The sequence below is a fragment of the Nomascus leucogenys genome, chromosome 24 (genome assembly GCF_006542625.1).
Source record: "Nomascus leucogenys isolate Asia chromosome 24, Asia_NLE_v1, whole genome shotgun sequence".
Taxonomy (NCBI): domain Eukaryota; kingdom Metazoa; phylum Chordata; class Mammalia; order Primates; family Hylobatidae; genus Nomascus; species Nomascus leucogenys.
The window spans coordinates 2,621,968-2,648,301 of NC_044404.1; the positions used below are offsets into that span (position 1 = coordinate 2,621,968).

At 51.8% G+C, this 26,334-nt stretch overlaps 1 protein-coding gene across 2 annotated transcripts in view; it reads right to left on the minus strand.

Annotated features, from left to right (window-relative positions):
- Positions 1-26,334, minus strand: part of SSU72 (SSU72 homolog, RNA polymerase II CTD phosphatase) — a 33,100-nt gene that overhangs the window by 5,476 nt on the left and 1,290 nt on the right. The window contains exons 2-3 of one of the 2 annotated variants that reach the window (XM_030805858.1): positions 17,356-17,670; positions 13,741-15,599 (exon numbers count right to left, since the gene is read on the minus strand). In XM_030805858.1, coding sequence (XP_030661718.1) covers positions 15,338-15,599; positions 17,356-17,670 — 577 coding nt within the window. In that variant the 3' untranslated portion in view covers positions 13,741-15,337. Of the gene's footprint in view, positions 1-13,740; positions 15,600-17,355; positions 17,671-26,334 lie in introns of those variants that run through there. The other variant, XM_030805859.1, reaches the window with a different exon arrangement.

Here is a 26,334-nt window from a genome sequence, read left to right on the forward strand (position 1 = left end):
AGCTTCATGGTCAGCACAGGGATCACCCTCCCTGCACATCCCTGAGCAAGACACAGCCGGGGGTGAGGCCGTGGGTGCTCCTGGGGCTGGGACTGGTGTCACTGGTTGGCGGAGCTCATGGATGTTCAAGGCCAGCTCTTCCCTGAGGCCTGGACAGTTCTAAGTCCTTTCCTTCTTTACTTCATTCTCAACTATTTATGTAGATGAGGCAATAAATTAAGAATCATTCAGTTAAGGAGAAATGTCTACTTCAGGGACAAAGCAGCAGCCTCCTCAGCTACGCAAGGATGAGCGAACAGCCGCCCTTCTGGATCTCCTGGCGAGGAGATGCGAGGTGAGGCCCCACTTGGAGGGCTAGACCTGCAAGCCCCGCCAGAGGCTGTGAGGACCTGAGACCACAGACCAAGCCTGAGCTCACAGGGACGCGAGGTCCCACCTGAATTCTGGCAGCAAAACCACGGGGCCAGTGAGCGCCCACGAGGCAAAGGCTCAGAGCAAGGCGGGAGGACAGGAGCCGCTCGCGGGTGAGGCGGGGCCTTCAATAGACAGGCTCAGGGCCTCGGGGAGGCTGAGCAGGTTTCGGGCCTGTGTGCAAGAACCTGCTCTTCAAGACATGGGGAAATCCTTTCTGAAGGAAGAACCTAAGTACTGCCGGGCGGGAGGAAGGGGAGAGGCGCCATCGGAACGGAAGCCTGTCCCATCTTCCCAACGACACCTGCGCCACCCAGGTCCTGCACAAGTCCCACTGACACAAAGCGTTCAACATTGAACCCACAAAGGAAGAAATCAAAGACTCAGCCTGGGCAAGAAGGCGGCACCAGGCTGAGGGCCTGACCCATGCTAGGGCCCCAGCTGGGCATAAGGGGCCTGAAACGTACCCAGAAAAGTGGGCAAAGAGAGGGCCCAGGGCAGGGCAGGAAAAGAGGACGTGCCATCCATAGAATCAATCGCCCCCACTGGACACCTAGGGCCTGGACACCCAGGGCCTGGACACCCGGCTCTGCACAGTCCCTGAGGCCTCAGGGACCATGTTCAGTACAGGGTGGCCAACACCCGAAGGCCATGAAACAGGCACACAGGAGCCTCAGTTGAAGTTAAAACACATCTAAGAAATAAACTCCCAGCCAGGCGCGGTGGCTCACACCTGTAATCCCAGTACTTTGGGAGGCTGAGGCAGGCAGATCACAAGGTCAGGAGTTCAAGACCAACCTGGCCAATATGGTGAAACCCCCGTCCATACCAAAATTACAAAAATTAGCTGGGCATGGTGACAGGCGCCTTAGTCCCAGCTACTCTGGAGACTGAGGCAGGAGAATTGCTTGAAGCCAGGAGGCGGAGGCTGCACTGAGCTGAGATTGTGCCACTGCACTCTGGCCTCGGCGACAGGAGCAAGACTCTGTCTCAAAAAAAAAAAAAAAAAAAAAAAAAAAAAAAAAAAAAAAAAAAAAAAAAAAATTCCCAGGGATGGGCCAAGAAAATTGTCCAGATGTGAGATGTGGCAGCCACGGGTGGGGTGCTGGGGGTGGGAGCAGTGGGCAGGCCCCTCCCCTGCCCTGGCTTCCACATGGACCGTGGTGAGAAAGGACAAGCGGCCGTGCACAGGGGCAGCTCTGCTCATCCAGCCAGGGCTGCGGCCTCCCACTCACTGGAGGCCTTCTGAACGTTGGCGGAAACAGAAGAAGCTGGCCCATCAGACCCTTGAGTGAGATTCTGGCCCATCAGACCCTTGAGTGAGATTCCCACAGGTTGAGCGCGTGTGGCCAATGCCAAGGGGCCACCAGCGAGCATGAGCCAATCCTGGCCCTCCCTGCCCCACTGGTGTCACTCCCACTCCACAGTGACATCTGCAACCCTCCCCCGGTGTGTGGCTACACAGCCTGAGTCTGGGGATGGGAGAATAAGGCTTGTGCTGGAGGCCTTGGGCTGTGACACACACCTGTGGTCCCAGCTACTCAGGAGGCCGAGGAAGGAGGATGCCTTGAATCCAGGAGGGACCCAGAGAGATCTGGAATATTGTCTCACGCAACAGAAAGTGTCATCAACACAGAATCACGTTAAAATTCTGTGGGGGACTAACCATCAGAGAAACAAACTAAGCTTTCTGTCCACACAGAGCAACAAAGAAATCCTGCCTCTACAAAAAATAAAAAATTACCAGCCTGGGGCCGGGCACGGTGGCTCATGCCTGTAATCCCAGAACTTTGGGAGGCTGAGGCAGGTGGATCACAAGATCAGGAAATCGAGACCATCCTGGCTAACACGGTGAAATCTCGTCTCTACTAAAAATACAAAAAATTAGCCGGGCGTGGTGGCACGCGCCTGTAGTCCCAGCTACTTGGGAGGCTGAGGCAAAAGAATGGCGTGAACCCGGGAGGTGGTTGCAGTGAGCCAAGATCGTGCCACTGCGCTCCAGCCTAGGCGACAGTGCAAGACTCTGTCTCCAAAACAACAACAACAACAACAAAAAATTACCAGCCTGGCCACCACAGGGAAACCCCATTTCTACTAAAAATACAAAAATTAGCCAGGCATGGTGGCACACGCCTGTAATCCCACCTACTCGAGGGGCTGAGGCAGGAGAATCACTTGAACCCGGGAGGCAGAGGTCGTAGTGAGTAGAGATCGCGCCACTGCACTCCAGCCTGGGTGACACAGCAAGACTCTATCTCAGAAAAAAATAAATAAATAAAAAATCAAAATAAAAAATTAGCCGGTGTGGTGCCATAAGCCTGTAATGCCAGCTAACAGGGAGGCTGAGGTGGGAGGACTGCTTGAGCCTAAGACGTTGAGGTTACAGTCAGCAGAGATCGCGCCACTGCACTCCAGTGTGAACAACAGAGTGAGAACCTATCTCGGCCGGGCGGGATGGCTCACGCCTGTAATTCCAGCACTTTGGGAGGCCGAGGCGGGTGGATCACAAGGTCAGGAGATCGAGACCATCCTGGCTAACATGGTGAAACCCCATCTTTACTAAAAATACAAAAAATTAGCCGGGCATGATGGCGGGTGCCTGTAATCCCACTGCTCAGGAGGCTGGGGCAGGAGAATAGCTTGAACCCCAGGAGGTGGAGGTTGCGGTAAGCCGAGATCGTGCCACCATACTCCAGCCTGGGTGACAAGAGCGAGACTCCGTCTCAAAAAAGAAAAAAGAAAAAAAAAAGATGGCAAAACCCCGTATTCTCTACTAAAAATACAAAAATTAGCCGGGCGTGGTGGCACACACCTGTGATTCCAGCTACTCCGGAGGCTGAGGAACAAGAATCACTTGAACCCGGGAGGGGAGATTGCCATGAACTGAGATCACATCACTACACTCATATATATATATATATGATATATATGATATATATAAATCATGGCATCCAAGACAAGTCCACATGCCACCCAACCTGCAGACAACCCCCGCCATCCTCCACGCCAGCCCGGCTGGAGGCAGCTGGTGCCTCAGAGGGGCCACCCTTCAGGGTTCTTGGCAACGTGTTATTCTGAATGTCTGCTCTTTTCTTTCGAGTTGAGACACATTTGTTCAGTTTTAATTCAGGCAATTTTCAGCTAACATGAGTTTAACCCTAACCATGAATTTCTTGGCTAAGCCTAATGCTTTTGACCCTCCAGCAATTCCCAGGCATCAGTGGACACCACAGGCCCTTTGCCAGCACTCAGGGAATCAGTGCCTGGGCCCTTGCCTCTCGCCAGACCCCACAGGGACTTGAGTCCCGGGCCCCAGGCTGCTGGCCCCCGTCAAGTGCCTGCCAGGGATGGTCCTGGGCCCAGGGAGTCGGGACAAGGCAGTGATCTCGCCTGGCAGAGCCTCAGCACTGTTCTGTTGTGGAAGGAAGATGGAGGGAGGGCGGAGGTTTAGCAAAGCACCACACCAGGGAGGACAAGCCTGCCGGAGCCAGGGACCATGGACTGGCGCTAGCTGAAAGGCCTGGTGGTTCATCAGCGGGAAGGTCGCACCCACCACTCACTCCACTGAACCATCACCCACCACGTGCCCTCCCCTCCCTGCTGGGCCTGGGAGGTGCACAGACCCTGGGGCATCTCGTGGTCTAGGACCTCCTCTTAAGCTGGACTGAGTTGGCCACAGGTTTCTGCTGTGGACACATCCAACCCCCAGACAGGTCCTGTCCTGCCAGCGCCCCCGGGCTGCCGGGGCCCTCACCAACCCCTACAGGGCAGAGCAGGCCTGGCTGCTTCCCCAGGCCAGCTGCACGGGGACCTTCCATGTGGGTTAAATGCCCACACCCCAGGGAAAGCCTGAAGCACACGCTGGATCTGGACACACACGTGCTCCCTGCGGGCAGAAACAAGACTGCGGTCCCTGCCATGGAGAAGCCACACACATCTCCCAGAGGCTGCGGGACGTATAAATAGCACCATTCGTAAGAATGAAAAAACAGTAATGAAAACTAGAAAAATAAGCCCCACAGGAAAGACACTCAGTGTGTGGCCCACAGCTCTCCAGCCTGCCAGGCATGGGGAGGACCCCAGAGGCTGCAAAGGGAACAGCAGCAGGGTGAGCCCCTGAGCAGGCACACTGGGCAGTTTCTCCCTAAATCACAGCACCCAAGCTGCTTTTGTTGGGCTAAAATCAGCAAAAAATTAATTGAGAAGTACAAAGTTTAAATTTCACTTGCAATCAAATTCTCTCTACGTGTGTGTGCCAGCTGCACCAAATGCTACCTATACACTCAGGTTTCCCAGAGCCCATCCCCACTGGTCAGGGAGGGGGAGGTCTGACAGCTGCTGCGCTGGGCGCTGCTTCCTGAGCTCCCATCCTGCCACCAGCCTTTCTCGACCAGGGTCCCGATTCGCGGACGCCAACGGCCCAACCTATCTCTGCCCCAAATCCACGTGGGACACAGCACCCACGTCCAGGGACATCCTGAACGTTTTGCCCATCCTTACGCGAACGTCACATTGCCCCGAAGGCCTGAGGGAGGGTGGTGGGGCCCGAGGCCTGTGCTCACCCCATGCAGGCAGGGCCACGCCGGGCCACCCACCACCTTTCCCAACAATGGCCCAGTGTGGGCAGCCCAGTGACTCAGATCCTGTCCATAATGCAACAGAACACAGCAAAGTCAGCCCCTAAACTCATCGGGAACCTTCCAATTCAGGGAATCCCCAAGCCGGCACCCCCACATCTTCCACTAATGTATCAGCAACTCCCCTGGAAAGCGAGTGTGAGGCTGACCAGCGTTCCAACCTGGCACTCTGCCACAAGTGTGCAGCAGCAGATGCTCTGGAGGGCGCCGGCTGCCCCAGGGCAGGCCACCCTCACGCTGGCCGTGTGGACGCAGGGCCACAGCTTGCTCTGCGAAGCCCTCTGCTTGCTCAATGGCACCTGCACAGGGAGGTGAGGTCACTTCAAGAGGCCCTGGGAAAACGAGAGAACTAGGCTGTCCCATTTTTCTCAAAGGAAACCACTCCCCACACACTGGTACTTACAGAAGTGAGGCTCTGCACTGTTTCTGTGATCCTCCCTGTGCGGCCTCCTCCTTAGGGACCAGGAGGTACTGGCAGTGAGGTCAAACGTCAGGGAGCAGGAACCTGCCTGGGACCCCCTTCGATTTTGGGGCCTCCTGACAAATGATCCGGTGTGACTGACAGCACCTTCTACCAGGGTTTTGATGCCTGAGCTGTGCCCCATGCCCAGAGGGCAATTCTTCTCGAGCCCCAGCTCAGAGCCTGAGCTCCAGGGCAGGGCCATCTGCCTGCAAGTGATTGCTCTCCATGGCCCTCAGGACGGTGTCTCCTTCCTGAACACTTTCAGTCAGCCTGAGGAGTAAACCCAACAGACAGCAAGATGGCATCACCACACACGATCTACTCAGACTGAGGCTTAGTAGACGCTCAGATAACAAAAATGGTGGACTGGCCGGGCGCGGTGCCTCACTCCTGTAATCCTAGTATTTTGGAAGGCCGAGGCGGGTGGATCACTTGAGGTCAGGAGTTTGAGACCAGCCTGGCCAATGTGGCGAAACCCCATCTCTACTAAAAATACAAAAATTAGCCAGAAATGGTAGCTAATGCCTGTAATCCCAGCTACTTGGGAGGCTGAAGCAGGAGAAACCATTGAACCCAAGAGGTGGAGGTTGCAGTGAGCCGAGACTGCGCCACTGCACTCCACCCTGGGCGACAGAGTGAGACTGTCTCAAAAAAAAAAAAAAAAATTACTTTTTAAAGTTTTCAAGAAAAAGGTCTTTAAATTGTGAATTATTCTGCAACACAAAACCAGACTAAACCTGAAACATTCCACTTGGAGGAAAGCCGGTCTCTGCACTGTGGCCCCGTGGTGTCTGGCTTCACTTGGACAGAAACCCTGGATCTGTAACTGTAGCCTCACCCTCAGCACTGCTGCCAGCCGAGAAGGGTCTCCGGCTCGGCCCCTCTGTGCCCCCTCAGCAGAGAGAACATAAGGGACTTCTTATCTCCACCCCAGGACATTCCAGTTATTTAGTTATTATTAAAAAATAATAATACAGTAGTTGTTTTACCAGGAAATTCAGCTTCGGAATACAACCTTTTAAGGCTGAGGCGGGCAGATCACGAGGTCAGATCGGGACCATCCTGGCTAACACGGTGAAACCCGTCTCTACTAAAAATACAAAAAAAATAGGTGGGCGTGGCCAGGCGCAGTGGCTCATGCCTGTAATCCCAGCACTTTGGGAGGCTGAGGCCGGCGGATCATAAGGTCAGGAGATCGAGACCATCCTGGCTAACACGGTGAAACCCCATCTCTACTAAAAATACAAAAAAAAAAAAAAAAAATTAGCCAGGCGTGGTGGCGGGCGCCTGTAGTCCCAGCTACTCGGGAGGCTGAGGCAGGAGAATGACGTGAACCCGGGAAGCGGAGCTGGCAGTGAGTCGAGACCGCACCACTGCACTCCAGCCTGGGTGGCAGAGCAAGACTCCGTCTCAAAAAAAAAGGAACCCAGGCTGACAGATGAACTGGAGCAGGCCCCATCTGAAGGATGTCGCCAGTGTGACATTCTCCTGACAATGCAGCTGAAACTGCCTACTGAAAAAAAGGGAGGATAAAGACCTCATCCAGAAGGAGGCCAGTGGTCACTACGGACTGTCCCAAGCAGGGATCCTCCTGGGGACCACCAGGCTACGTCAGTGGTGAGAACTCAGCAGGTATGGGGGATGTCAGGTAGGCCACGGAGACCACGTGTCAGTGGCTAGGGCCTCTAAAGAGAAACGAGGAGGAAGTGCAGCTCCAGGGAGTGGAGCGGCTGTTGAGATTCACCATCAGCAAAAAGCGAAGCTGAGCACGAGGCAGATCGGGACGACTCAGGGGTCCCCACGAGTCCTCGCTGCCCACCCACACCCATTTGACGTGGTTGCTCTCAGGACAAACCACCCAGGGCCCCAAGGTGCCAGGACATATCAGGAAACGCCCCAAACACAGCTCAGTTTTCCTTACCAAGGTTTTCTCCTTTCACTCCTTAGGGGCTTTAGTGGGACCAGAACATCCCAGGGAGTTAGAATGAGCGCAGCTGCCCCCAGCTGCCCATCCCACAGGAGAGCCCAGAGAGGCCAGGACCACACTGCCCTGCTGTGAGTGAGGCCTGGGCCCCTCTCAGAGTCACAGGGGACTTAAAAGGGCACCCACAGGCACTGCCACGCCGGTGCGGCTGGCACCAGGGACCGCACTCTCCCACCACGGCCTGGGAAAAAGCCACGTCAGGTGCAGCACGCTGGCCACAGGCACTGGGGCCATGAGAGCAACAGCCACGGGCAGCCCAGCACCATCTTGGGTCCCCCGCTGCCAGTGCCAGCCCCACGCACCCCTGACCACCTCAGCTCCTGGCCCTCAGCCTCTCCTTTGCAAACCGTGGCTGGCAGCAGAGACTTCCTTGACGTCAAGTCTCCTGAAGGTGTTGCTTGCTCCGTGGAAGCCTTGGTCCTTCCCCGGAAGGCCACACCATCTTCCCTGCACGTATGACTCATCCCAGAGCACGCTAAGTGCTGCTGCCCTGACAGACACACCCACGAGGGGGGCCAGCTATCACCTTATTGGCCAGATTGTCCCGGTAACTGAGTGAGTGACAGGACACACAGGAACACCGCAGAGCCCGACAGCCGTGCCCCTGCCACACACACAGAAGACTCCCCACATCAGAGGGGAGGTCAGAGGTCTCAAAGGTCAGGTTAGAGCTGGGTCAATCCGTTTCCATGGCAAAACACAAAGCACCGACACAGGAGGCTCCAGTATCTGCGCTCCTGGTGCATGGTGGGGATGAGACAGCCTCGGCGGTGCTGGTGGAGCTCCTGGGAGCCTCACTCCACCGAGGACAGAGCTGCAGCTCAGCACAGTGACTGCCCAGGGCTCTGACCCAGATGCCAACAGCCTGGGCAGTGGCACCTCAGCCAAGAAAGGAGGAACCAGTGCTGCAGGGACCGGGCAGCGGCTATGGCAGGCGCGTCTGGAGGGAGCGCCGTGCATGTGGGTGACAAGAACAGCCGAGTGCGCCACAAGCATGGACGGCAGCTCCGTACTCAGGAGGGAGTGAGAAGAGCAGGTGACACCGACCACGGCTGTGCACAGCGCTATGCTCTGGGTTCCCTGGATGGACTGGGATCCACTCACCACACTATGCCACAAGCTTGCCAACTACCACTTCCACGTCAATGTATCAAGAAATACATTTGGGCCGGGCACAGGGACTGACACCTGTAATCCCAGCACTCTGGGAGGCCAAGGCAGGCGGACTGCTTGAGCTCAGGAGTCCAAGACCAGCCTGGGCAACAGGGCGAAACCTCATTTCTACTAAAAATAAAAAAATCAGGCCAGGCGGGGTGGCTCATGCCTGCAGTCCCAGCTACTCAGGAGGCTGAGGTGGGAGGATTGAGCCCAGGGACCATGAGGCTACAGGGAGCTATGATGGGGCCACTCAACTCCAATGTTAAAGACAGAGAGAGACCCTGTCTCAAAAAAATAAATTCACTTTGAGGCTGGGCATGGTGGCTCAATCCTATAATCCCAGCACTATGGGAGGCCAGTGCGGATGGATCACTTGAGGCCAGGAGTTTGAGACCAGCCTGGCCAACATGGCAAAACCCCATCTCTACAAAAAATACAAAAAGTTTGGCCAGGCACGGTGGCTCACGCCTGTAATCCCAGCACTTTGGGAGGCCATGACGGGCGGATCACAAGGTCAGAAGATGGAGACCATCCTGGCTAACATGGCGAAACTCCATCTCTACTAAAAATACAAAGAATTAGCCAGGCGTGGTGGTGGGTGCCTGTAATCCCAGCTACTTGGGGGGGCTGAGGCAGGAGAATCGCTTGAACCCGGGAAGCGGAGCTTGCAGTGAGCCAAGACCAAGCCATTGCACTCCAGCCTGGGCAAAAAGAGCAAAACTCTGTCTCAAAAAAAAAAAAATTCCATTTTGATAGCGAATGCTTTTTGGCAAAGCACAGAGGCTGCACAAACAGAACTCAGGAACCCCTCGAAAAGGTCTCGTGGCCATCTCTGGAGCTGCTGGGCACCCAACTGTAACCATGGCCTCAACGCAGAGCCACACAAGGCTCAGGCCAGCTCTGGGGGGTCCACCATGGCCTTGCGTCTGCAGGCACCGCGAAACGACTTTGCAAACAGCATCTGACCTGCTGCAGACTAGGTGAAAACTCACAGGCTTGTGGGCCGGACCCTGGGCTACCTCTTGAAGATGAAGGCACAGTCAGCACAGCTCCATTCTGTCCAGACCCTCAAATGACCACCAGCGACTACCTCAGCCAATCAGCTCCATTCTACCTCTGTCGTCTCAGATGAGAAGAGCAGGCCAGTATCTCTGGCCTTACCTGCAATATCTTAAGGCCGTAATTTACATTTTAGGCATGAATGCTTTTCTAAAACCCACGATCAGAGTTTCTCTGGGAATCGGTGTCTGGCTTAGGAACACATTCGTTTGACAAATACCTTCCCAAAACTATTTTAAAACACAGCTGCTGGGCCAGGCGCAGTGGCTCACACCTGTAATCCCAGCACTTTGGGAGGCCAAGGCGGGTGGATCACTTGAGGTCAGCAGTTCAAGGCCAGCCTGGCCAACGTGATGAAATCCCATCTCTACTAAAAATACAAAAATTAGCCTGGTGTGGCGGCGCATGCCTATAATCCCAGCTACTCAGGAGGCTGAGGCAGGAGAATCATTTGAACCTGGGAGACGGAGGTTGCAGTGAGCCAAGATCCCACCACTGCACTCCGGCCTGGGCGACAGAAGAAGACTCGGTCTCAAAACAGTAAATAAATAAAGGAAATAAAGCATTTCCTTTTTGGGAATTATGCTATTCATCTGAATTAGCATATATATATATATACACACACATGGGGCCGGACACAGTGGCTCACACCTGTAATCTCAAAACTTTGGAAGGCCAAAACACGTGGTTCACCAGAGGTCAGGAGTTGCCAACCTGGTGAAACCCAATCTCTACTAAAAATACCAAAATTAGCCAGGCGTGGTGGTACACCGTGCCTGTAATCCCAGCTACTCAGGATGCTGAGGCAGGAGAATCGCTTGAACCCGGGAGGCAAAGATTGCAGTGAGCCAAGATCATGCCACTGCACTCCAGCAGGGGCGACAGACCGAGACTCCATCTCAAAAAAGAAATCTATCAAATTTTACTCTGAGACAAGGAAATGTCCACAGGGAAGTGGGCACACACAAAAGTTAACCTAAAAGACAATGAATTCAGAGGATGGACTTGAACAAATGTGTAATTTAAAACACAAGCCAGGTGCAGTGGCAACCCCTATAATCCTAGAGCTTTGGGAGGCCAAGGCGGGCTCATCACTTGAGGTCAGGACCAGCCTGGCCAACATGGTGAAACCCCGTCTCTACTAAAAGTACAAAAATTAGCCAGGCGTGGTGGCCGCCTGTAATCCCAGCTGCTCAGGAGGCTGAGGCAGGAAAATCACTTGAACCCAGGGGGTGGAGGTTGCAGTGTGCCAAGGTTGTGCCATTGCACTCCAGCCTGGGCAACAGAGTGAGACTCTGTCTCAATTAAAAAAAAAAAAAAAAAGCTGGGCATGGCATAGGCCTGTGGTCCCAGCTACTGGGGAGGGTGACGTGGGAGGATCACCTACCTGAGTCTGGGACGCCCAGGCTGCAGTGAGCTGTGACAGCACCACTGCATTGCAGCCTGGGCGACAGAGAGACACCCTGTCTCAAAACCAAATAATAATAATAATAATAATCCAAACCCCAAACGTAATTAGAAAAAATTAGGTAATTAGAAAAAAATCCACAAGAGAAGTACAAACAGTATGCCAGACACAGGATTGGTCTCTAGCTGCGCAGCCAGAAAAGACCCAGCAAAGTGTTAGATGCATTTGCATTTCACAGGAAAACAGTCACGTTAACATTTAGAGCTACATATTTACTTGCTTTTGAAGACAAGTGGTTTTGCAGTTCATAACACAAAAAGCTGGTAAACCTTCACTAACTTAAATGCACACAGGATGAACTTTCTGTAGGATCCTGTGAGACTCCCACACACCTTCTCATGTGGCTGAACGGGCTGCTCTGGAGCAGGGGGGAACTGTCCAGGCTGGTGTCAGCCACCCCAGCCCTCCTTTCAGAACGGCCTCTCCCTCCTCCTCTACCTTCTGGGCCAGCAGCTGTTGCCTGGACCCCCTCACTGGGCTGAGTGACACTTCACTAGGTCAGACTGCCATTCATTAACTTAGAAACAGAAGTCACTTATCTTCTCCCCAAAGGCACTCCAGGCAAGCTTGGGATGGCTTAACCAGACTCCTTTCGATCAAAAATGAAAAAATCCCACAAGAAAGCTCAACTATGGAAAGTGGCTTCAGTGTAAAATGAAAAAAAAAATAGAGAAGCCTCTGCACGTGACCCTGGGAGCGAGGTTCAAGCCCCTCGGCAGGACACCCGGCGCAAAGCTGCTCTACTCCACGTGCCACTAAGGCCAAGTGAGGAAAAGTCATGGCAAAGAAATTTGGGACCTAGAAATAGTTCCACGCATGCTCAGTGAAAGAACAAAAGGTTGTATATGAACTGGACAGTGTGGAATGGGCGGATCTGTAGCACGAGAAGCAGCTACACTGAACAGTGTGGAATGGGCGGATCTGTAGCACGGGAAGCAGCTACAGGCACTGGGAGGAGAATGGGCAGCAGCAGCAAACAGCCTTGGGAGACGAAAAGTGTCTCAAAACCAATTGTGGTGACGGCTGCAACTCCATGAATGTTCTGAAACCCACAGAACTGGACACGCAACTCAGGGAAGTGCATGATTTGTACATTTTATCTCAATAAAAACAATTCTTGATAAAACGGTCAGTCCGCCCAAGGAGAGAACCTGCACAGGAGAGAGTTCTCATTTGTCTACATAGGTCAGGGGAGCTTAGATCCCCATCCCTGGTCCATGTATATATGCTACTACTATTATTATTACTACTTGAGACGGAGTCTCACTCTGTTGCCTTGGCTGGAGTCCAACAGTGCAATCTCAGCTCACTGCAGCCTCTGCCTCCTGGGTTCAAGTGACCCTCCCACCTCAGCCACCCAAGTCGCTGGGATTACAAGTGCATGCCACCACACCCAGCTACTTTTTGTATTTTTTTTTTTGGAGACAGTTTCATTCTTGTCGCCCACGCCCGAGTGCAATGGCGCAACTTCGCCTCACCACAGCCTCCGTCTCCCAGGTTCAAGTGATTCTCCTGCCTCAGCCTCATGAGTAGCTAGGATCACAGGCATGCACCACCATGCCCGGCTAATTTTTTATTTTTAGTAGAGACAGGGGGTTTCTCCGTGTTGGTCAGGCTGCTCCCAAACTCTCGACCTTGGGTGATCCACCCGCCTCAGCCTCCCAAAGTGCTGGGATTACAGGCGTGTGCCACCGTGCCTGGCATTTTGTACTTTTAGTAGAGACAGGGTTTTATCCTGTTGGCCAGGCTGGTCTCAAACTCCGCAACTCAGGTGATCCACCTGCCTCGGTCTCCCAGTATTGGGATTACAGGTGTCAGCCACTGCAACCAGCCCCATGTATGTATACTATTAATTCCCAAAAGAAAATGTGGATGAAACTTTTTAAGAAAGAGACAGCCTTGTTCTCTATCTCAGGCTGGAGTGCAATGGTGCAATCACAGCCCAATGAAGCCTCCTGGGCTCAAATGAGCCTCCTGCCTCAGCTTCCCGAGTAGCTGTGCCACCACACCCACCACATCTGTGTGTTTTTTGTCAAGACAGAGGCTTGCTATGCTGCCCAGGCTGGCCCCCGGCTCCTGGGCTCAAGTGAGCCTCCTGCCTCGGTCTCCCCAGGCTGGGATTGCAGACGTGGCTCGTTTAACTTTACAGAAGGCTCGCATCCCAGTGCTGCAAACCTAGACTCGCGCCCTCAACAATCCCCAAGGGAGGTTTCAGAGGCATCAAGTCCCTCAACCCCTCAGGTTCACTTCTGGCTTGTGGGGGAAAAGACCAAAATCAGCCATCTATAGCCAAATACAGACAGTCTCTAACTTATTATGGCTCAATGTAGGATTTTTTGACTTTAGCATGGGTTTACCAGCAGGCAACCTCACAGAAAGTCAAGGAGATTTTGTATTTAAGAAATGAAAGCTGAGAATAGTGGCTCACACCTCTAATCCAAGTACTCTGGAAGGCCAACGTGTGAGGATCACTTGAAGCCAGGAGTTCGAGACAAACCTGGGTAACACAGCAAGACCCATATCTAAAAAAATAATAATAATAAATTAAGTATTTCAATACTAATAGGACAACTGGCCAAAATTTATTGAGGGCTTTAAAACACTCTGTCTCAGGCTCAGTGTGTGCATGTCCTAATTTATTTAATTATCAGAAATTCTGTGAGGTGGGCACGCACAGAGAAACCTAGGCCCTGGCAACACGGCAAGTAGGCAGATGGCAGAGGTGGTGGGTCTCCCTCACCTTGGGCCACTTGGTCCCCCTCGACCCTGGCCCTGCCTCTGAACAAGCAGCATTTTCCTCCAAAGTCACATTGTCCTTCCTTTCTTATTTTTTTGAGACAGAGTCTCGCTCTGTCACCCAGGCTGGAGTGCTGTAGCGCGATCTCGGCTCACTGCAAGCTCTGCCTCCCAGATTCAAGCAATTCTCCTGCCTCAGCCTCCCGAGGAGCTGGGACTACAGGCGCCCACCACCACGCCCAGCTAATTTTTGTATTTTTGGTAGAAACGGAGTTTCACTATGTTGGCCAGGCTGGTCTCTAACTTCTGACCTCATGATCCACCCACCTCGGCCTCCCAAAGTGCTGGGACTACAGGCGTGAGCCACCGCGCTGGCCTGTCCTTTGTCTTGACACTGTAAACACTCGACCAAGCGCTGCATCTGATCTTTGGGTCACATCTTGAACCCCCAATTGCTTCCACTGCAGTTCATGGCGATGACTCCTGCCAACGCACTGGCTGCTGTGGACAGATTTGCTTTCAGGCTGTCACTTGCAACCGTCACTTCCCGCAGGCCCGCTGCACCCATCGCTAACCAGGAAACGTTATCGGGGTCCTCCCGACCTGCGCATCTCAACACCCGAGGCCCCACCCAGCGTCGTGCCAATGTCCACAGGGAACTGCCTGGGGACTTCGCTCCTTTCCAGGCCAAGAGCATCGTGTGGAAGAGCTTTAGCTAAGTGGCAGGCTCCCCGTTCTGCACCTTCTGCCCCCACCCAAAGGACAAAGATGCCCCTCGAGTGAAATAAGCAACGTAACGAAGGCACGCTCCTCCTAGCGCCTCCTGAGGGGCCACCACAGGCAATGCCTTTCCCACACGAGGTCCCCAAGGCAGAGCCTGTGGCTGACAGTGTCCCAGGGCCACCCCTGCTGCCACTCCTTCCCCGCACCACACACCAAGAGCACACACACGCACGCGGGGTTCTTCTGGGCAGATGCTTCCTGGGAGACCACCAACCCCTACAGTCCCTCTGCAAAGGAGGAGCTTCCGAATTCTGGGACACTGGGCTCAGCTCCTTCTTTTAGAATGACCAGAGACAGGCTCATCCTCTCCCTATACCAAGTCCTTCTGGATGAGACTGCTGAAGCTGAACTCAGTCCTTGCAGAACGTGGCAAGTACTTCCCAGGTCTGGAACCTGGGAAGTCAGTGGGCTGACATGAAGGAGCTGAGCTTACACCAATCAAGGGAGTGTGAGGATGTGCATCACTCTCTGCTTTTCTTTCTCTTACTGAATATACATGAACTTAAAAATGAACAGTGCTAACTGAAGAGTAATTTTCAAAAACAGGACCTCAGGGTAAGCTTCATGGCACATCAGAGTTTAATGTGAATCATGAGATGAGACGAAAGCCTCCTCTAGGGCGATGGGAAGACCCAGCCCTAAACCAGACTCTTGGAAGGGGCTCTGTGGTCATCCATCGCCGTAAGGCTCGGGGTGGAGACACATGGACAGGGAGCCCGCACAAAGGCATGTCGGGAGGGCCTCCTTTCCGAGGCACAGCCCCACCTGCTCCTTTTCAGCCCACGACGGGAGCAGAGCCATGTCGGAGCCGTGCCCCACACACGGTGGACGAGGACACGGCCTACTGACAGCTCCTCAGAAATCCTTAGAGATTTTTCCAAACGCAGGTTACCAGGGCTTCTGTAGAGAGGGGCAGTAGGACGTGCCGCTGACAGTCCCCCGGGACTTACATTGACTCGCAGTGAGAGCCCGCATCTGCCACCAGGATGGCTCCCAGCACCACCGCGTCACAAGCACCACACTCTCCACTGCGGCACACCCAGATGGCTTGGCAGGCAGGCCGGGCTGGGGAGCTGACAGCAGACGCCCGGGACTCTGCTCAGCGTCCTCACCCACAACCTTTTAACTGTAACTGGCAGAGGAGACAGCAGGGAGGGCAGAAGGTGCAGTGATGGCTAGGATGCAGTTCTAGGTTTTGCTAGACATACCTTCAGGGGCCATTCCTGGCTACCTAATTAATCTACCTGTGTATAAGAATTTTCTTAGCTTATTAAAAATTGCAAAAGGCCAGGCATGGTGGCTCATGCCTGTAATCCCAACACTTTGAGAGGCCGAGGTGGGTGGATCACGAGGTCAAGAGTTCAAGACCAGTTTGGTCAAGATGGTGAAACCCCATCTCTACTAAAAATACAAAAATTAGCCGGGCATGACAGCAGGCGCCTGTAATCCCAGCTATTCGGGAGGCTGAGGCAGAGAATCGCTTGAACCTGGGAGGGGGAGGTTGCAGTGAGCTGAGATCAAGCCGCTGCACTCCAGCTTGGGCAACAGGGTGAGACTCCATCTCAAAAAATAAATAAATAAATAAATACAAGAGTAGGGCCGAACATGGTGGCTCACACTTGTAATCCCAGCACTTTGGGAAGACGAGGAGGGTGGATCACCTGAAGTCAGGAGTTCAAGACCAGTCTGGCCAACATGGTGAAACCCTGTCTCTACTAAAAATACAAAAATTAGCCGGGTGTGGTGGCGGATGCCTGTAATCCCAGCTATCCGGGAGGCTGTGGCAGGAGAATTGCTGGAACCTGGGAGGCGGATGCTGCAGTGAGTCTGCAGTGAGCCGAGATCTCGCCACGGCACTCCAGCCGGGGTGACAGAGTGAGACTCTGCTGGGAAAGGGCGGGGATGGCAAGAGTGCCAATACATAGACAATGCTGGGCGAGGCCAGGGATGTTGGGTGAGGGCGGGGATGTTGGGAGAGGGCGGGATGGCAACAGTGCCAACAGGAGGACAAAAGGTTTAGCATTTGACACCTATTCTCTTTTCATTTGGAATACGTTTGGCCTCTGTTCTGAGAACTACAGATCACTCACTATAACAAAACAAGATCCAGAAACTTTCCATTAGCGTGGGGGTGACCATGAAATGCCTGGTCAAAAACCTGGGCACTGATTGTCATAACCATTATGCAACTGGTGTTGCGTCCATCAGAATCTAGTTTAAGAATAGTCTTCTCTCTACAGGAGTCTTCGCGGCAGACCCAGCCTGCTCTGTGTCCTCCTGAAATGAAGGAAAGTTCTCTCCCATTATTTCTTCTAACAGCTAGGGTAGCAAGCTCCGCCCTCTTCTTTATCTGACCCTCTAAGGACCTCACCATATGTGTGAAGCAGCCCGGCTCCATGTGTATCAGACATGCATGCGCGCGCGCACGCACACACACACACACACACACACACGCACGCACACCTACCTGGCAAAGGAAATAACGGGGTAGCCCTGCAGTGTGAAAAGCAGTGGGATTTGTGGGTTCCACCTCCTCACCTAAGCATCCCTGGTCTATGCTATGTCACGACCCTCCGCTGAACCACGTCAATGTGAATCCCACACCGTGTCTGTGCGCCTCACCACACCTACTGCCATGGGTGGCACTGGAACTAACCCGTGGACGATCCGATGTGCACCAGGAATAGAAACCAAGCTCTCGCAAAGACAGAGGAGGAGCCAGTGTGTGCACTGCACAGGGTGACACGCCTCCTGTGCCCGAGCCACACGTAACACCTTCCAGGGAGGACCACACGGGGGGTTTTTAAAGGGCAACCCGCTGGGATACAGTTCTTTGTCTTTCCTAAGAAGATCATTGTACATCTGGTCATATGTGGTTTTGAAATCATAAACATTGGGCTTGTCGGGAGCTGGTCCTGGAAGCTTCACGTGAGTCCCTGTTCCAAAGGATCGGACGCTGAATCCCCGTTTGCTGAAAGACAAAAGGAGAGAAAAAATCACAGTCACACTAAGACACAAAATTCCAAAAGCAAGGGACAGGAAATGGGATAGAAAGAAAATGAATAATTTCATTGGCTAATAGTAGAGAACATGTCTTCAAATTTTTAATCTCGGCCGGGCACGGTGGCTCGTGCCTGTAATCCCAGCACTTTAGGAGGCCAAGGTGGGTGGATCACAAAGTCAAGAGATAAAGACCAGCCTGGCCAACATAGTGAAACCCTGTCTCTACTAAAAATACAAAAATTAGCTAGGTGTGGTGGCGGGTGCCTACAATCTCAGCTACTTGGGAGGCTGAGGCAGGAAAATCCATTGAACCCGGGAGGCGGAGGTTGCAGTGAGCTGAGACCATGCCATTGCACTCCAGCAGCCTGGGCAACAGAGCAAGACTCCATCTCAAAAAGAAAAAAAAAAAAAAAGGCCGGGCGCGGTGGCTCACGGCTGCAATCCCAGCACTTTGGGAGGCCGAGGCAGGTGGATTACGAGGTCAGGAGATCGAGACCATCCTGGCTAACATGGTGAAAACTCATCTCTACTAAAAATACAAAAAATTAGCCCGGTGCAGTGGTGGGCGCCTGTAGTCCCAGCTACTCGGGAGGCTGAGGCAGGAGAATGGCGTGAACCTGGGAGGCAGAGCTTGCAGTGAGCCGAGATCATGCCACTGCACTCCAGCCTGGGAGACAGGCTGTAACAAGTTACACAAAAGCAATCAAACCAGAATTGACAATCACAAAGCCACATCTGAACAGAATAGCTTGTTTAAGGCTTTACTTTAAACTGAAAGGACTGACTGACTTGGACTTGGGGAAGATTTCATCAGAACATTTTAGCCATCGACCAACGTCCTGGCTTTGGAGGATCCAAGTTCACAGGATTCCTAAGGGACTTGCAAAGGTCCAACTGCCCGCTCCACCACAGGAAACTCTGTCTCCCCCAGTTTCCCAACACCCCCACGATGCTGGCTCCATGAGAACTGAGACCCAACACCCAAAGGAGTCCCACAGGCTCAGGGGTGCTGCAGGCAGAGAACAGATGCTGCGATGGGTCCGACGGTGCTGGCTCCATGGGAACCGAGACCCAACACCCAAAGGAGTCCCACAGGCTCGGGGTGCTGCAGGCAGAGAATAGATGCTGCGATGGGTCCGACAGTGCTCGTTCCTCAGATTTCCTAGTCATAGGTGAGGAAACTGACCAAATACTTTTCCTAATCAACTGGAGAAAAGAGCTGAACAGGAAACGTGTCATGTGCCACCAATGAGCTCTAGTTCACACAAGGAGAAAGACAGGTCGTCTCCAAACGCTGATGGAGTGTGGTAAGATCAGAAAATTCTTCTGTCATCGCTGACAACCACACTTAAGTTTGTCACAAGTTACATGCAAAAAAGTTACTTTGGCACCGAGCGCGGTGGCTCACACCTGTAATCCAGGCACTTTGGGAGGCTGAGACAAATGGATGACCTGAGGCCGGGAGTTTCAGACTAGCCTGGCCAGGAGGCGAAACCCCAACTCCGTTTCTACTAAAAAAAAAAAAAAAATTAGCTGGGCGTGGTGGTGCGCGTCTGTAGTCCCAGCTACTTGGGAGGCTGAAGCATGAGAATCGCTTGAACCCAGCAGGCAGAAGTTGCAGAGACTGGAGATCTCACCACTGCACTCCAGCCTGGGCAAAAGAGCGAGACTCTGTCTCAAAAAAACAACAACAAAAGTTACTTTGATATAGAACATGTGTTCTTTTAAAATCAGAACTGATACTTATAATTACCTAAAAAATATAGACTTCTCAACCTAGCTTTATTTATAAATCACAAAAGGTTTGCATCTGAAGGAATCTGCCTGGCTCAGGGCACAGGGTGCACATACACTTCCATTAACACTAAACTCCTCTCACAGGCCTGTCATCCTCGTTCAGAAAAGTGCCGCTGTTTCGCTCCTGAGCAAGAATGACACGCAAACGCGTGAGGAGTTCCGCATTATTAAAAAAAAAAAAAAAAAAGAAAAGTAAGGCTGGGCGTGGTGACTCACACCTGTAATCCCAGCACTTTGGGAGGCCGAGGTGGGCGGATCATGAGGTCAGGATATCAAGACCAGCCTGGCTAACATGGTGAAACCCCATCTCTACTAAAAATACAAAAAATTAGGCGGGCATGGTGGCGGGTGCCTGTATAGTCCCAGCTACTTGGGAGGCTGAGGCAGGAGAATCGCTTGAATCCAGGAAGCAGAGGTTGCAGTGAGCTGAGATCGCGCCACTACACTCCAGCCTGGGCAACAAGAGCGAGACCCTGTCTCAAAAAAAAAAAAAAAAAAATTACTGAATGTTGAATGAGTAACAGTGTCACAAGGGAGGAAAAACTCAGGCAGAGGAGGCTGCTGGAGTATAACCAGCCTCTATGTGGATAATGGGGCAACACCCAGCAAGTGAAAACCACCTGTGCCTTTCTCACAGACGCTGGCTTCTAGAAACCCGCCCTACGGACATACACGTGCCTCTGCAATGTGACTGCCTGCAGGATGTCCACTGCCGGCCTTCCATAGCCACAAAAGAACAGACAAGTCGAATATCCATCCATGGGGCAGGACAGTCCGTGCGGCTCCACACACACCTCCGAGGATGAGTAGAGGAGGCAACAGAGCCCGAGGGCACCCTGCTGCACCACAACACTCGTCACCCACGCACACATCGAGAAGACGTGCTCATCTAGTGTACGTGAAACACCTGAGTCCCCTGAGGCTGATGACAGCTGTATCAGTCCTTACATCCCTAGATATCCTGAGCTACACAACCCGGCTCCCCAAACATCTACCACACACGGCCAGAAATGTGGCACAACACCAGCGATTCATGACTACAAACCCGTGTCCACGGCACCCGGACTGTGAAATGAACATGAAAATGCTAAAATTAAAATTCCTGACATTCAGTCATAACCACAGATCCGATGGAAACGTGAGGTTAAAGCAATAAAGTCAACTGTTGGTTGTGACTGAGAGGGTGATGGAGGCCCACACACAGGGCACACCACACGGAGCACACCCAAAGAACAGGCCTAAAATGACTTCCTTACCAATTCAGACAATGTACAATAAAATATGTTCCGTCAAAGCACAAACAAGGGCCGGACGTGGTGGCTCACTTGAGGTCAGGAGTTTGACACCAGCCTGGCCAACATGGTGAAACCCTATCTCTACTAAAAATACAAAAATTAGTCGTGGTGGCCCACGCCTGTAATCCCAGCTACTCGGGAGGCTGAGGCAGGAGAATTGCGTGAACCCCAGGGGCGGAGGTTGCAGCGAGCCGAGATCGCGCCACTGCACTCCAGCCTGGACAACAGAGAGAGACTCTGTTTCAAAAAAAAAAAAAAGCACAAACAAGCCTAGGATCAGCGTGATCACAGCAGCCAAAGGAGACAGCCTGTCTCCCAACACTAACAAGAACTCACCACCTGCTGGACGTTCCTTTAAGCAAGCCTATTTAAAAACAAAATGCAGTTTGTTTTTCCCCCAACAAAATGTTCACGAATGGCAAAAAGGCTATTTGGCAACAGAAGCAGCATTTCTCCTAAACTGATGCAACTGACAGGGCAGCCAGCTTGCCACTCAACAGTGTTTCTTACATAAAAGCAAGGACAGCTTGGAAAACACTCCTGACACCAACAGGCTTCGCCTGAAGGGCCAACGCCTTTGTAAACTAATCTTCCAGACAAGCATGTGTCTGGTATGCCAAAAAATTGTCTTTACAAGTACCAAAAATCTATCAGAGGGCTTGTAATCCCAGCACTTTGGGAGACTAAGCAGGTGGATCAATTCAGGTCAGGAGTTTGAGACCAGCCTGGCCAATATGACAAAACCCTGTCTCTACTTAAAAAAAAAAAAAAAAAAAAAAGCCAGGCGTGGTGGTGCGCGCCTGTAATCCCAGTTACTCTGGAGGCTGAGGCTGGAGAATCGCTTGAACCCAGGAGGTGGAGGTCACAGTGGGCCCCGTGATGGTGCCACTGCACTCCAGCCTGGGTGACAAAGTGAGACTGTCTCAAAAAAACTCCAAAAACACTATCATAAAGAAGCTATCAGGCAGGGCGCGGTGGCTCACGTCTGTAATCCCAACACTTTGGGAGGCGGAGGACAGATCACCTGAGGTCGGGAGTTTGAGACTAGCCTGACCAACATGGAGAAACCCCATCTCTACTAAAAATACAAAATTAGCCAGGCATGGTGGTGCATGCCTGTAATCCCAGCTACTTGGGAGGCCAGGAGTTCAATACCAGCCTGGACAACACAGTAAGACCCTGTCTGTAAAAATAAATAAATAAATAAGGCCAGGCACGGTGGCTCACGCCCGTAATCCTAGCACTTTGGCAAGCCAAGGCGGGCGGATCACCTGAGGTCAGGAGGTTGAGACCAGCCTGGCCAACTTGGTGAAACCCCGTCTCTACTAAAAATACAAAAAAATTAGCTGGGTATGGTAGCGCATGTCTGTAGTCCCAGCTACGCAGGAGGCTGAGGCAAGAGAATCGCTTGAACTAGGGAGGCAGAGGCTGCAGTCAGCCGAGATCGCGCCACTGCACTCCAGCCTGGGCGACAGAATGAGACTCTATCTCAAAAAAAAAAGAAAAGAAAAAAACAAAAACAAAAAACCACAAAACAAACAAATAAAAAACCTAACTGGTTCCAAGGGGACACTTTAATCCTTGGAGTACCAAGCGCAGGAGGCTCTGTGGAAACATGAGGCAGTTTTCTGGCACTGTCCCAAAACATAAGGACCCCCAGGACTCTGGTATTTGAAACAATTTAGTCTCTAACATCAAAGATGATCACCCCAGAACACGCTAAGATGTGGACACTTACTATCACTTGGATTTATCAGGAAAATAAGAGTCCACGCTGATTTTCAATAGGGTGAAATTGTTACTGTGTCTGTTTTTAGAGACAGGGACTTGGTCTGTCGTCCAGGCAGGAATTCAGTGGCGCAGTCATAGCTCACAGTCATAGCTCACCGCAGCCTTAACCTCTTGGGCTCAAGTGATCTTGCTGCCCCGTCTCCCAAGCAGCCAGAAAGACAGGCATGTGCAACCACACGTGGCTAATTTGTAAAATGTTTTGTAATGATGGTGGGTCTCACTGTGTTGCCCGGGGCTCAAACTCCTGGGCTCAAGCAATCCTCCTCCCTCAGCCTCCCAAAGTACTGGACTATAGGCAAAGAGCTACCTTGCCAGGCCCAAAATTTTTAAAAGGGGCGAGGTTCACTGATCAACTAGCTACTGTGCATGTTCAGTTAACTACAATTGCTTTTGACAATTTTATTTCAGCTTTCCTGTGCAGTTTTATGTAGCCCTACCCAACTGCATACACAATTTTCCTGCTTTTTTCACTTATAAGCATTTGCTAGGCTTTTCACAAACATCGTTTTTAATGCCTAAAAGACTCTCTAAATCTGACTTTCACAAGCTTTCCTAGTGTAATAGAAAAACACTATCACACAGAGTTCCTAAGTATTAAAACCCTCTAAATAAACCCAAATGAATGGACAAAGGACATAAATAGGTAATTTTCAAAAGCAAAAATGCTCTGGGTGTGGTGCCTCACACCTGTAATCCAAATACTTTGGGGCGCTGAGGCAGGAGGATCGTTTTAGCCCAGATATTCAAGGCTGAAGTGGTGAGCTATGATCACGTCACTGCACTCCAGCCTTACTCTGGCTCGGAAAAAAAACAACAAAAAAAAAGGGAAAATGACAACAGACATAAATTCCAACTTCAATAAGGCCGAGCGAGAAAATCGAGACACAGAAGAACACCCTGCCGACCAGAGGCCACTGAGCAGAAGTGGAGTGAAACCTAAGAGTCTGAAGGATTTCCTGCCCTTGTTACCCCTGAGACCCCAGTCCTGATGTGGAGGAAGAGCCACCTGCAAGATGGACACAAGCCACAAGCTATGCTGTGAACCTGGGCACTCAGCGCCAATGCCACCAGCCTGTGAGTCTCTGCAGGGACCCCCTCCCCCCACAAAATCGGACTGCCAAATTCTCCCATTTGACAGGGGTATTATAGAAAATTGTTTGTATGAATAATGAAAATAAACCTCGTGGCAAAAAAAGGAAACTAATGATGTTAATACTAACTATGGAGCAGACAACAGAACAAGAGCTTATCCCCCAATGCATGCGTGAACACATGGAGAGACAGATGGACACCAAAATGGTACTTCTGAGGGACCACTTTCATTTTCTACAGTAAGAATTTCTGCAACAAGCAGGCCGGGCGTGGTGGCTCACGCCTGTAATCCCAGCACTTTGGGAGGCCGAGGCGGGCAGATCACCAGGTCAGGAGATCGAGACCACCCTGGCTAACACGGTCAAACCCCGTCTCTACTAAAAATACAAAAAATTAGCTGGGCATGGTGGCAGGCGCCTGTAGTCCCAGCTACTCCGAAGGTTTGAAGGAGAATCGCTTCAACCTGGGAGGCAGAGGTTGCAGTGAGCCAAGATCGTGTCATTGCACTCCAGCCTGGGCAACAGACGAGACTCCAACTCCAAAAAAAAAAAAAAAAAGGAAATTGAAGGTCCATGTCTAAATTAAATTCATGATATCCATATTCATGACATCCGTAATAGATGTCATCTTAAACTTACTTCCTTTTGACTCTCTTCTGAGTCTACTCTTTTATGAGTAAATTTGAATGATGGCGGCACAGGTAAAAGCACACCCAAGAATTCATTATTCAGAGGTGCTCTCCGCTCCTTTTCCAGAGACCACAGCTCTGCCAGCAATGGCCACTGGCCACTCTGAACTAAAAAGGACTTGGTCATCTTCAGTCATCGTCTCAGCGAGGTTGTAAGATTGGCATAACTTTAAAACAGCCACTAAACCTGATTTTATTAACAAGATAGCTAAATAATTTTTTTTTTTTTTTGAGACGGAGTCTCACTCTGTCACCCAGGCTGGAGTGCAGTGGCCAGATCTCAGCTCACTGCAAGCTCTGCTTCCCGCTTCCCAGGTTCACGCCATTCTCCTGACTCAGCCTCCCGAGTAGCTAGGACTACAGGCGCCCGTCACCATGCCTGGCTCATTTTTTAATATTTTTAGTAGAGACAGGGTTTCACCGTGTTAGCCAAGATGGTCTCTATCCCTGACCTCTCGATCCGCCTGCCTCAGCCTCCCAAAGTGCTGGGATTACAGGCGTGAGCCACCGTGCCCGGTCCTAAATAGAATTTTTAAAACATTTCCTTTTGTTAAGATTTCTACTCCATCTTGCCGGGCGCAGTGGCTCACGCCTGTAATCCCAGCACTTTGGGAGGCCCAGGCGGGCAGATCACCAGGTCAGGAGATCGAGACCATCCTGGCTAACACGGTGAAACCCCATCTCTACTAAAAATAGAAAAAAATTAGCCGGGCGTCGTGGCAGGCGCCTTAAGTCCCAGCTACTCAGGAGGCTGAGGCAGGAGGATGGTGTGAACCCAGGAGGCAGAGCTTGCAGTGAGCCAAGATAGCGTCATTGCACTCCAGCCTGGGCTACAGAGACTCTACCTCAAGAAAAAAAAATTCTACTCCATCATTTATTTATTTATTTATTTAATTTATTTAAGATGGACTCTTGCTGTGTCGCCCAGGCTGGAGTGCAGTGGCATGATCTCGGCTCACTGCAAGCTCCGCCTCCCGGGTTCACGTCATTCTCCTGCCTCAGCCTCCCGAGTAACAAGGACTACAGGCGCCCGCCACCACACCCAGCTAATTTTTTTGTATTTTCAGTAGAGAGGGTGTTTCACTGTGTCAGCCAGGATGGTCTCAATCTCCTGACCTTGTGATCCGCCCACCTCAGCCTCCTAAGGTGCTGAGATTACAGGTGTGAGCCACTGCGCCCGGCCTACTCCATCTTTATTATGCAGATACAGCAGAAAATCTTGAACAAAGAATCATCAAGGAGAACCAGTGGAACCAGAAGGTCTCCAGCCCACTTGTTATTCCAATTAACAATAATTTTGTCTTGGGGGGGGTGGGGGGGTAAGCCTTGCATTGTTTTGCTTAAATGTATCACACTTTTACAGGTAACTGCAGTTTATAAATGAAGATCCAGCATATTTCTAGTTTTAAAAACAACCTTTGGCTGGATGCGGTGGCTGATGCCTGTAATCCCAGCACTTGGGGAGGCCGAGGCGGGCAGATCACCTGAGGTCGGGAGTTCGAGATTAGCCTGGCCAGTATGGTGAAACTCCTACTAAATACACAAAAAAAAAGCCGGGCGCGGTGGCTCACGCCTGTAACCCTAGCACGTTGGGAGACCGAGGCGGGCGGATCACGAGGTCAGAAGATCGAGACCATCCTGGCTAACACGGTGAAACTCCGTCTCTACTAAAAGTACAAAAAAAAAAAAAAAAAAAATTAGCCAGGCGTGGTGGTGGGCGCCTGTAGTCCCAGCTACTCGGGAGGCTGAGGCAGGAGAATCGCTTGAACTAGGGAGGCAGAGGTTGCAGTGAGCCGAAATCGCGCTACTGCACTCCAGTTTGGGCGACAGAGCGAGACTCTATCTCAAAAAAAGAAAAAAAGAAAAAGAATCAGCAGATCATGAACATGGCACTGATTTTTGGGAGGTGTTTTTTGGTCTCCAACTCCTGACTTCAGGTGATCCGCGTGCCTCGGCCTCCCAAAGTGGT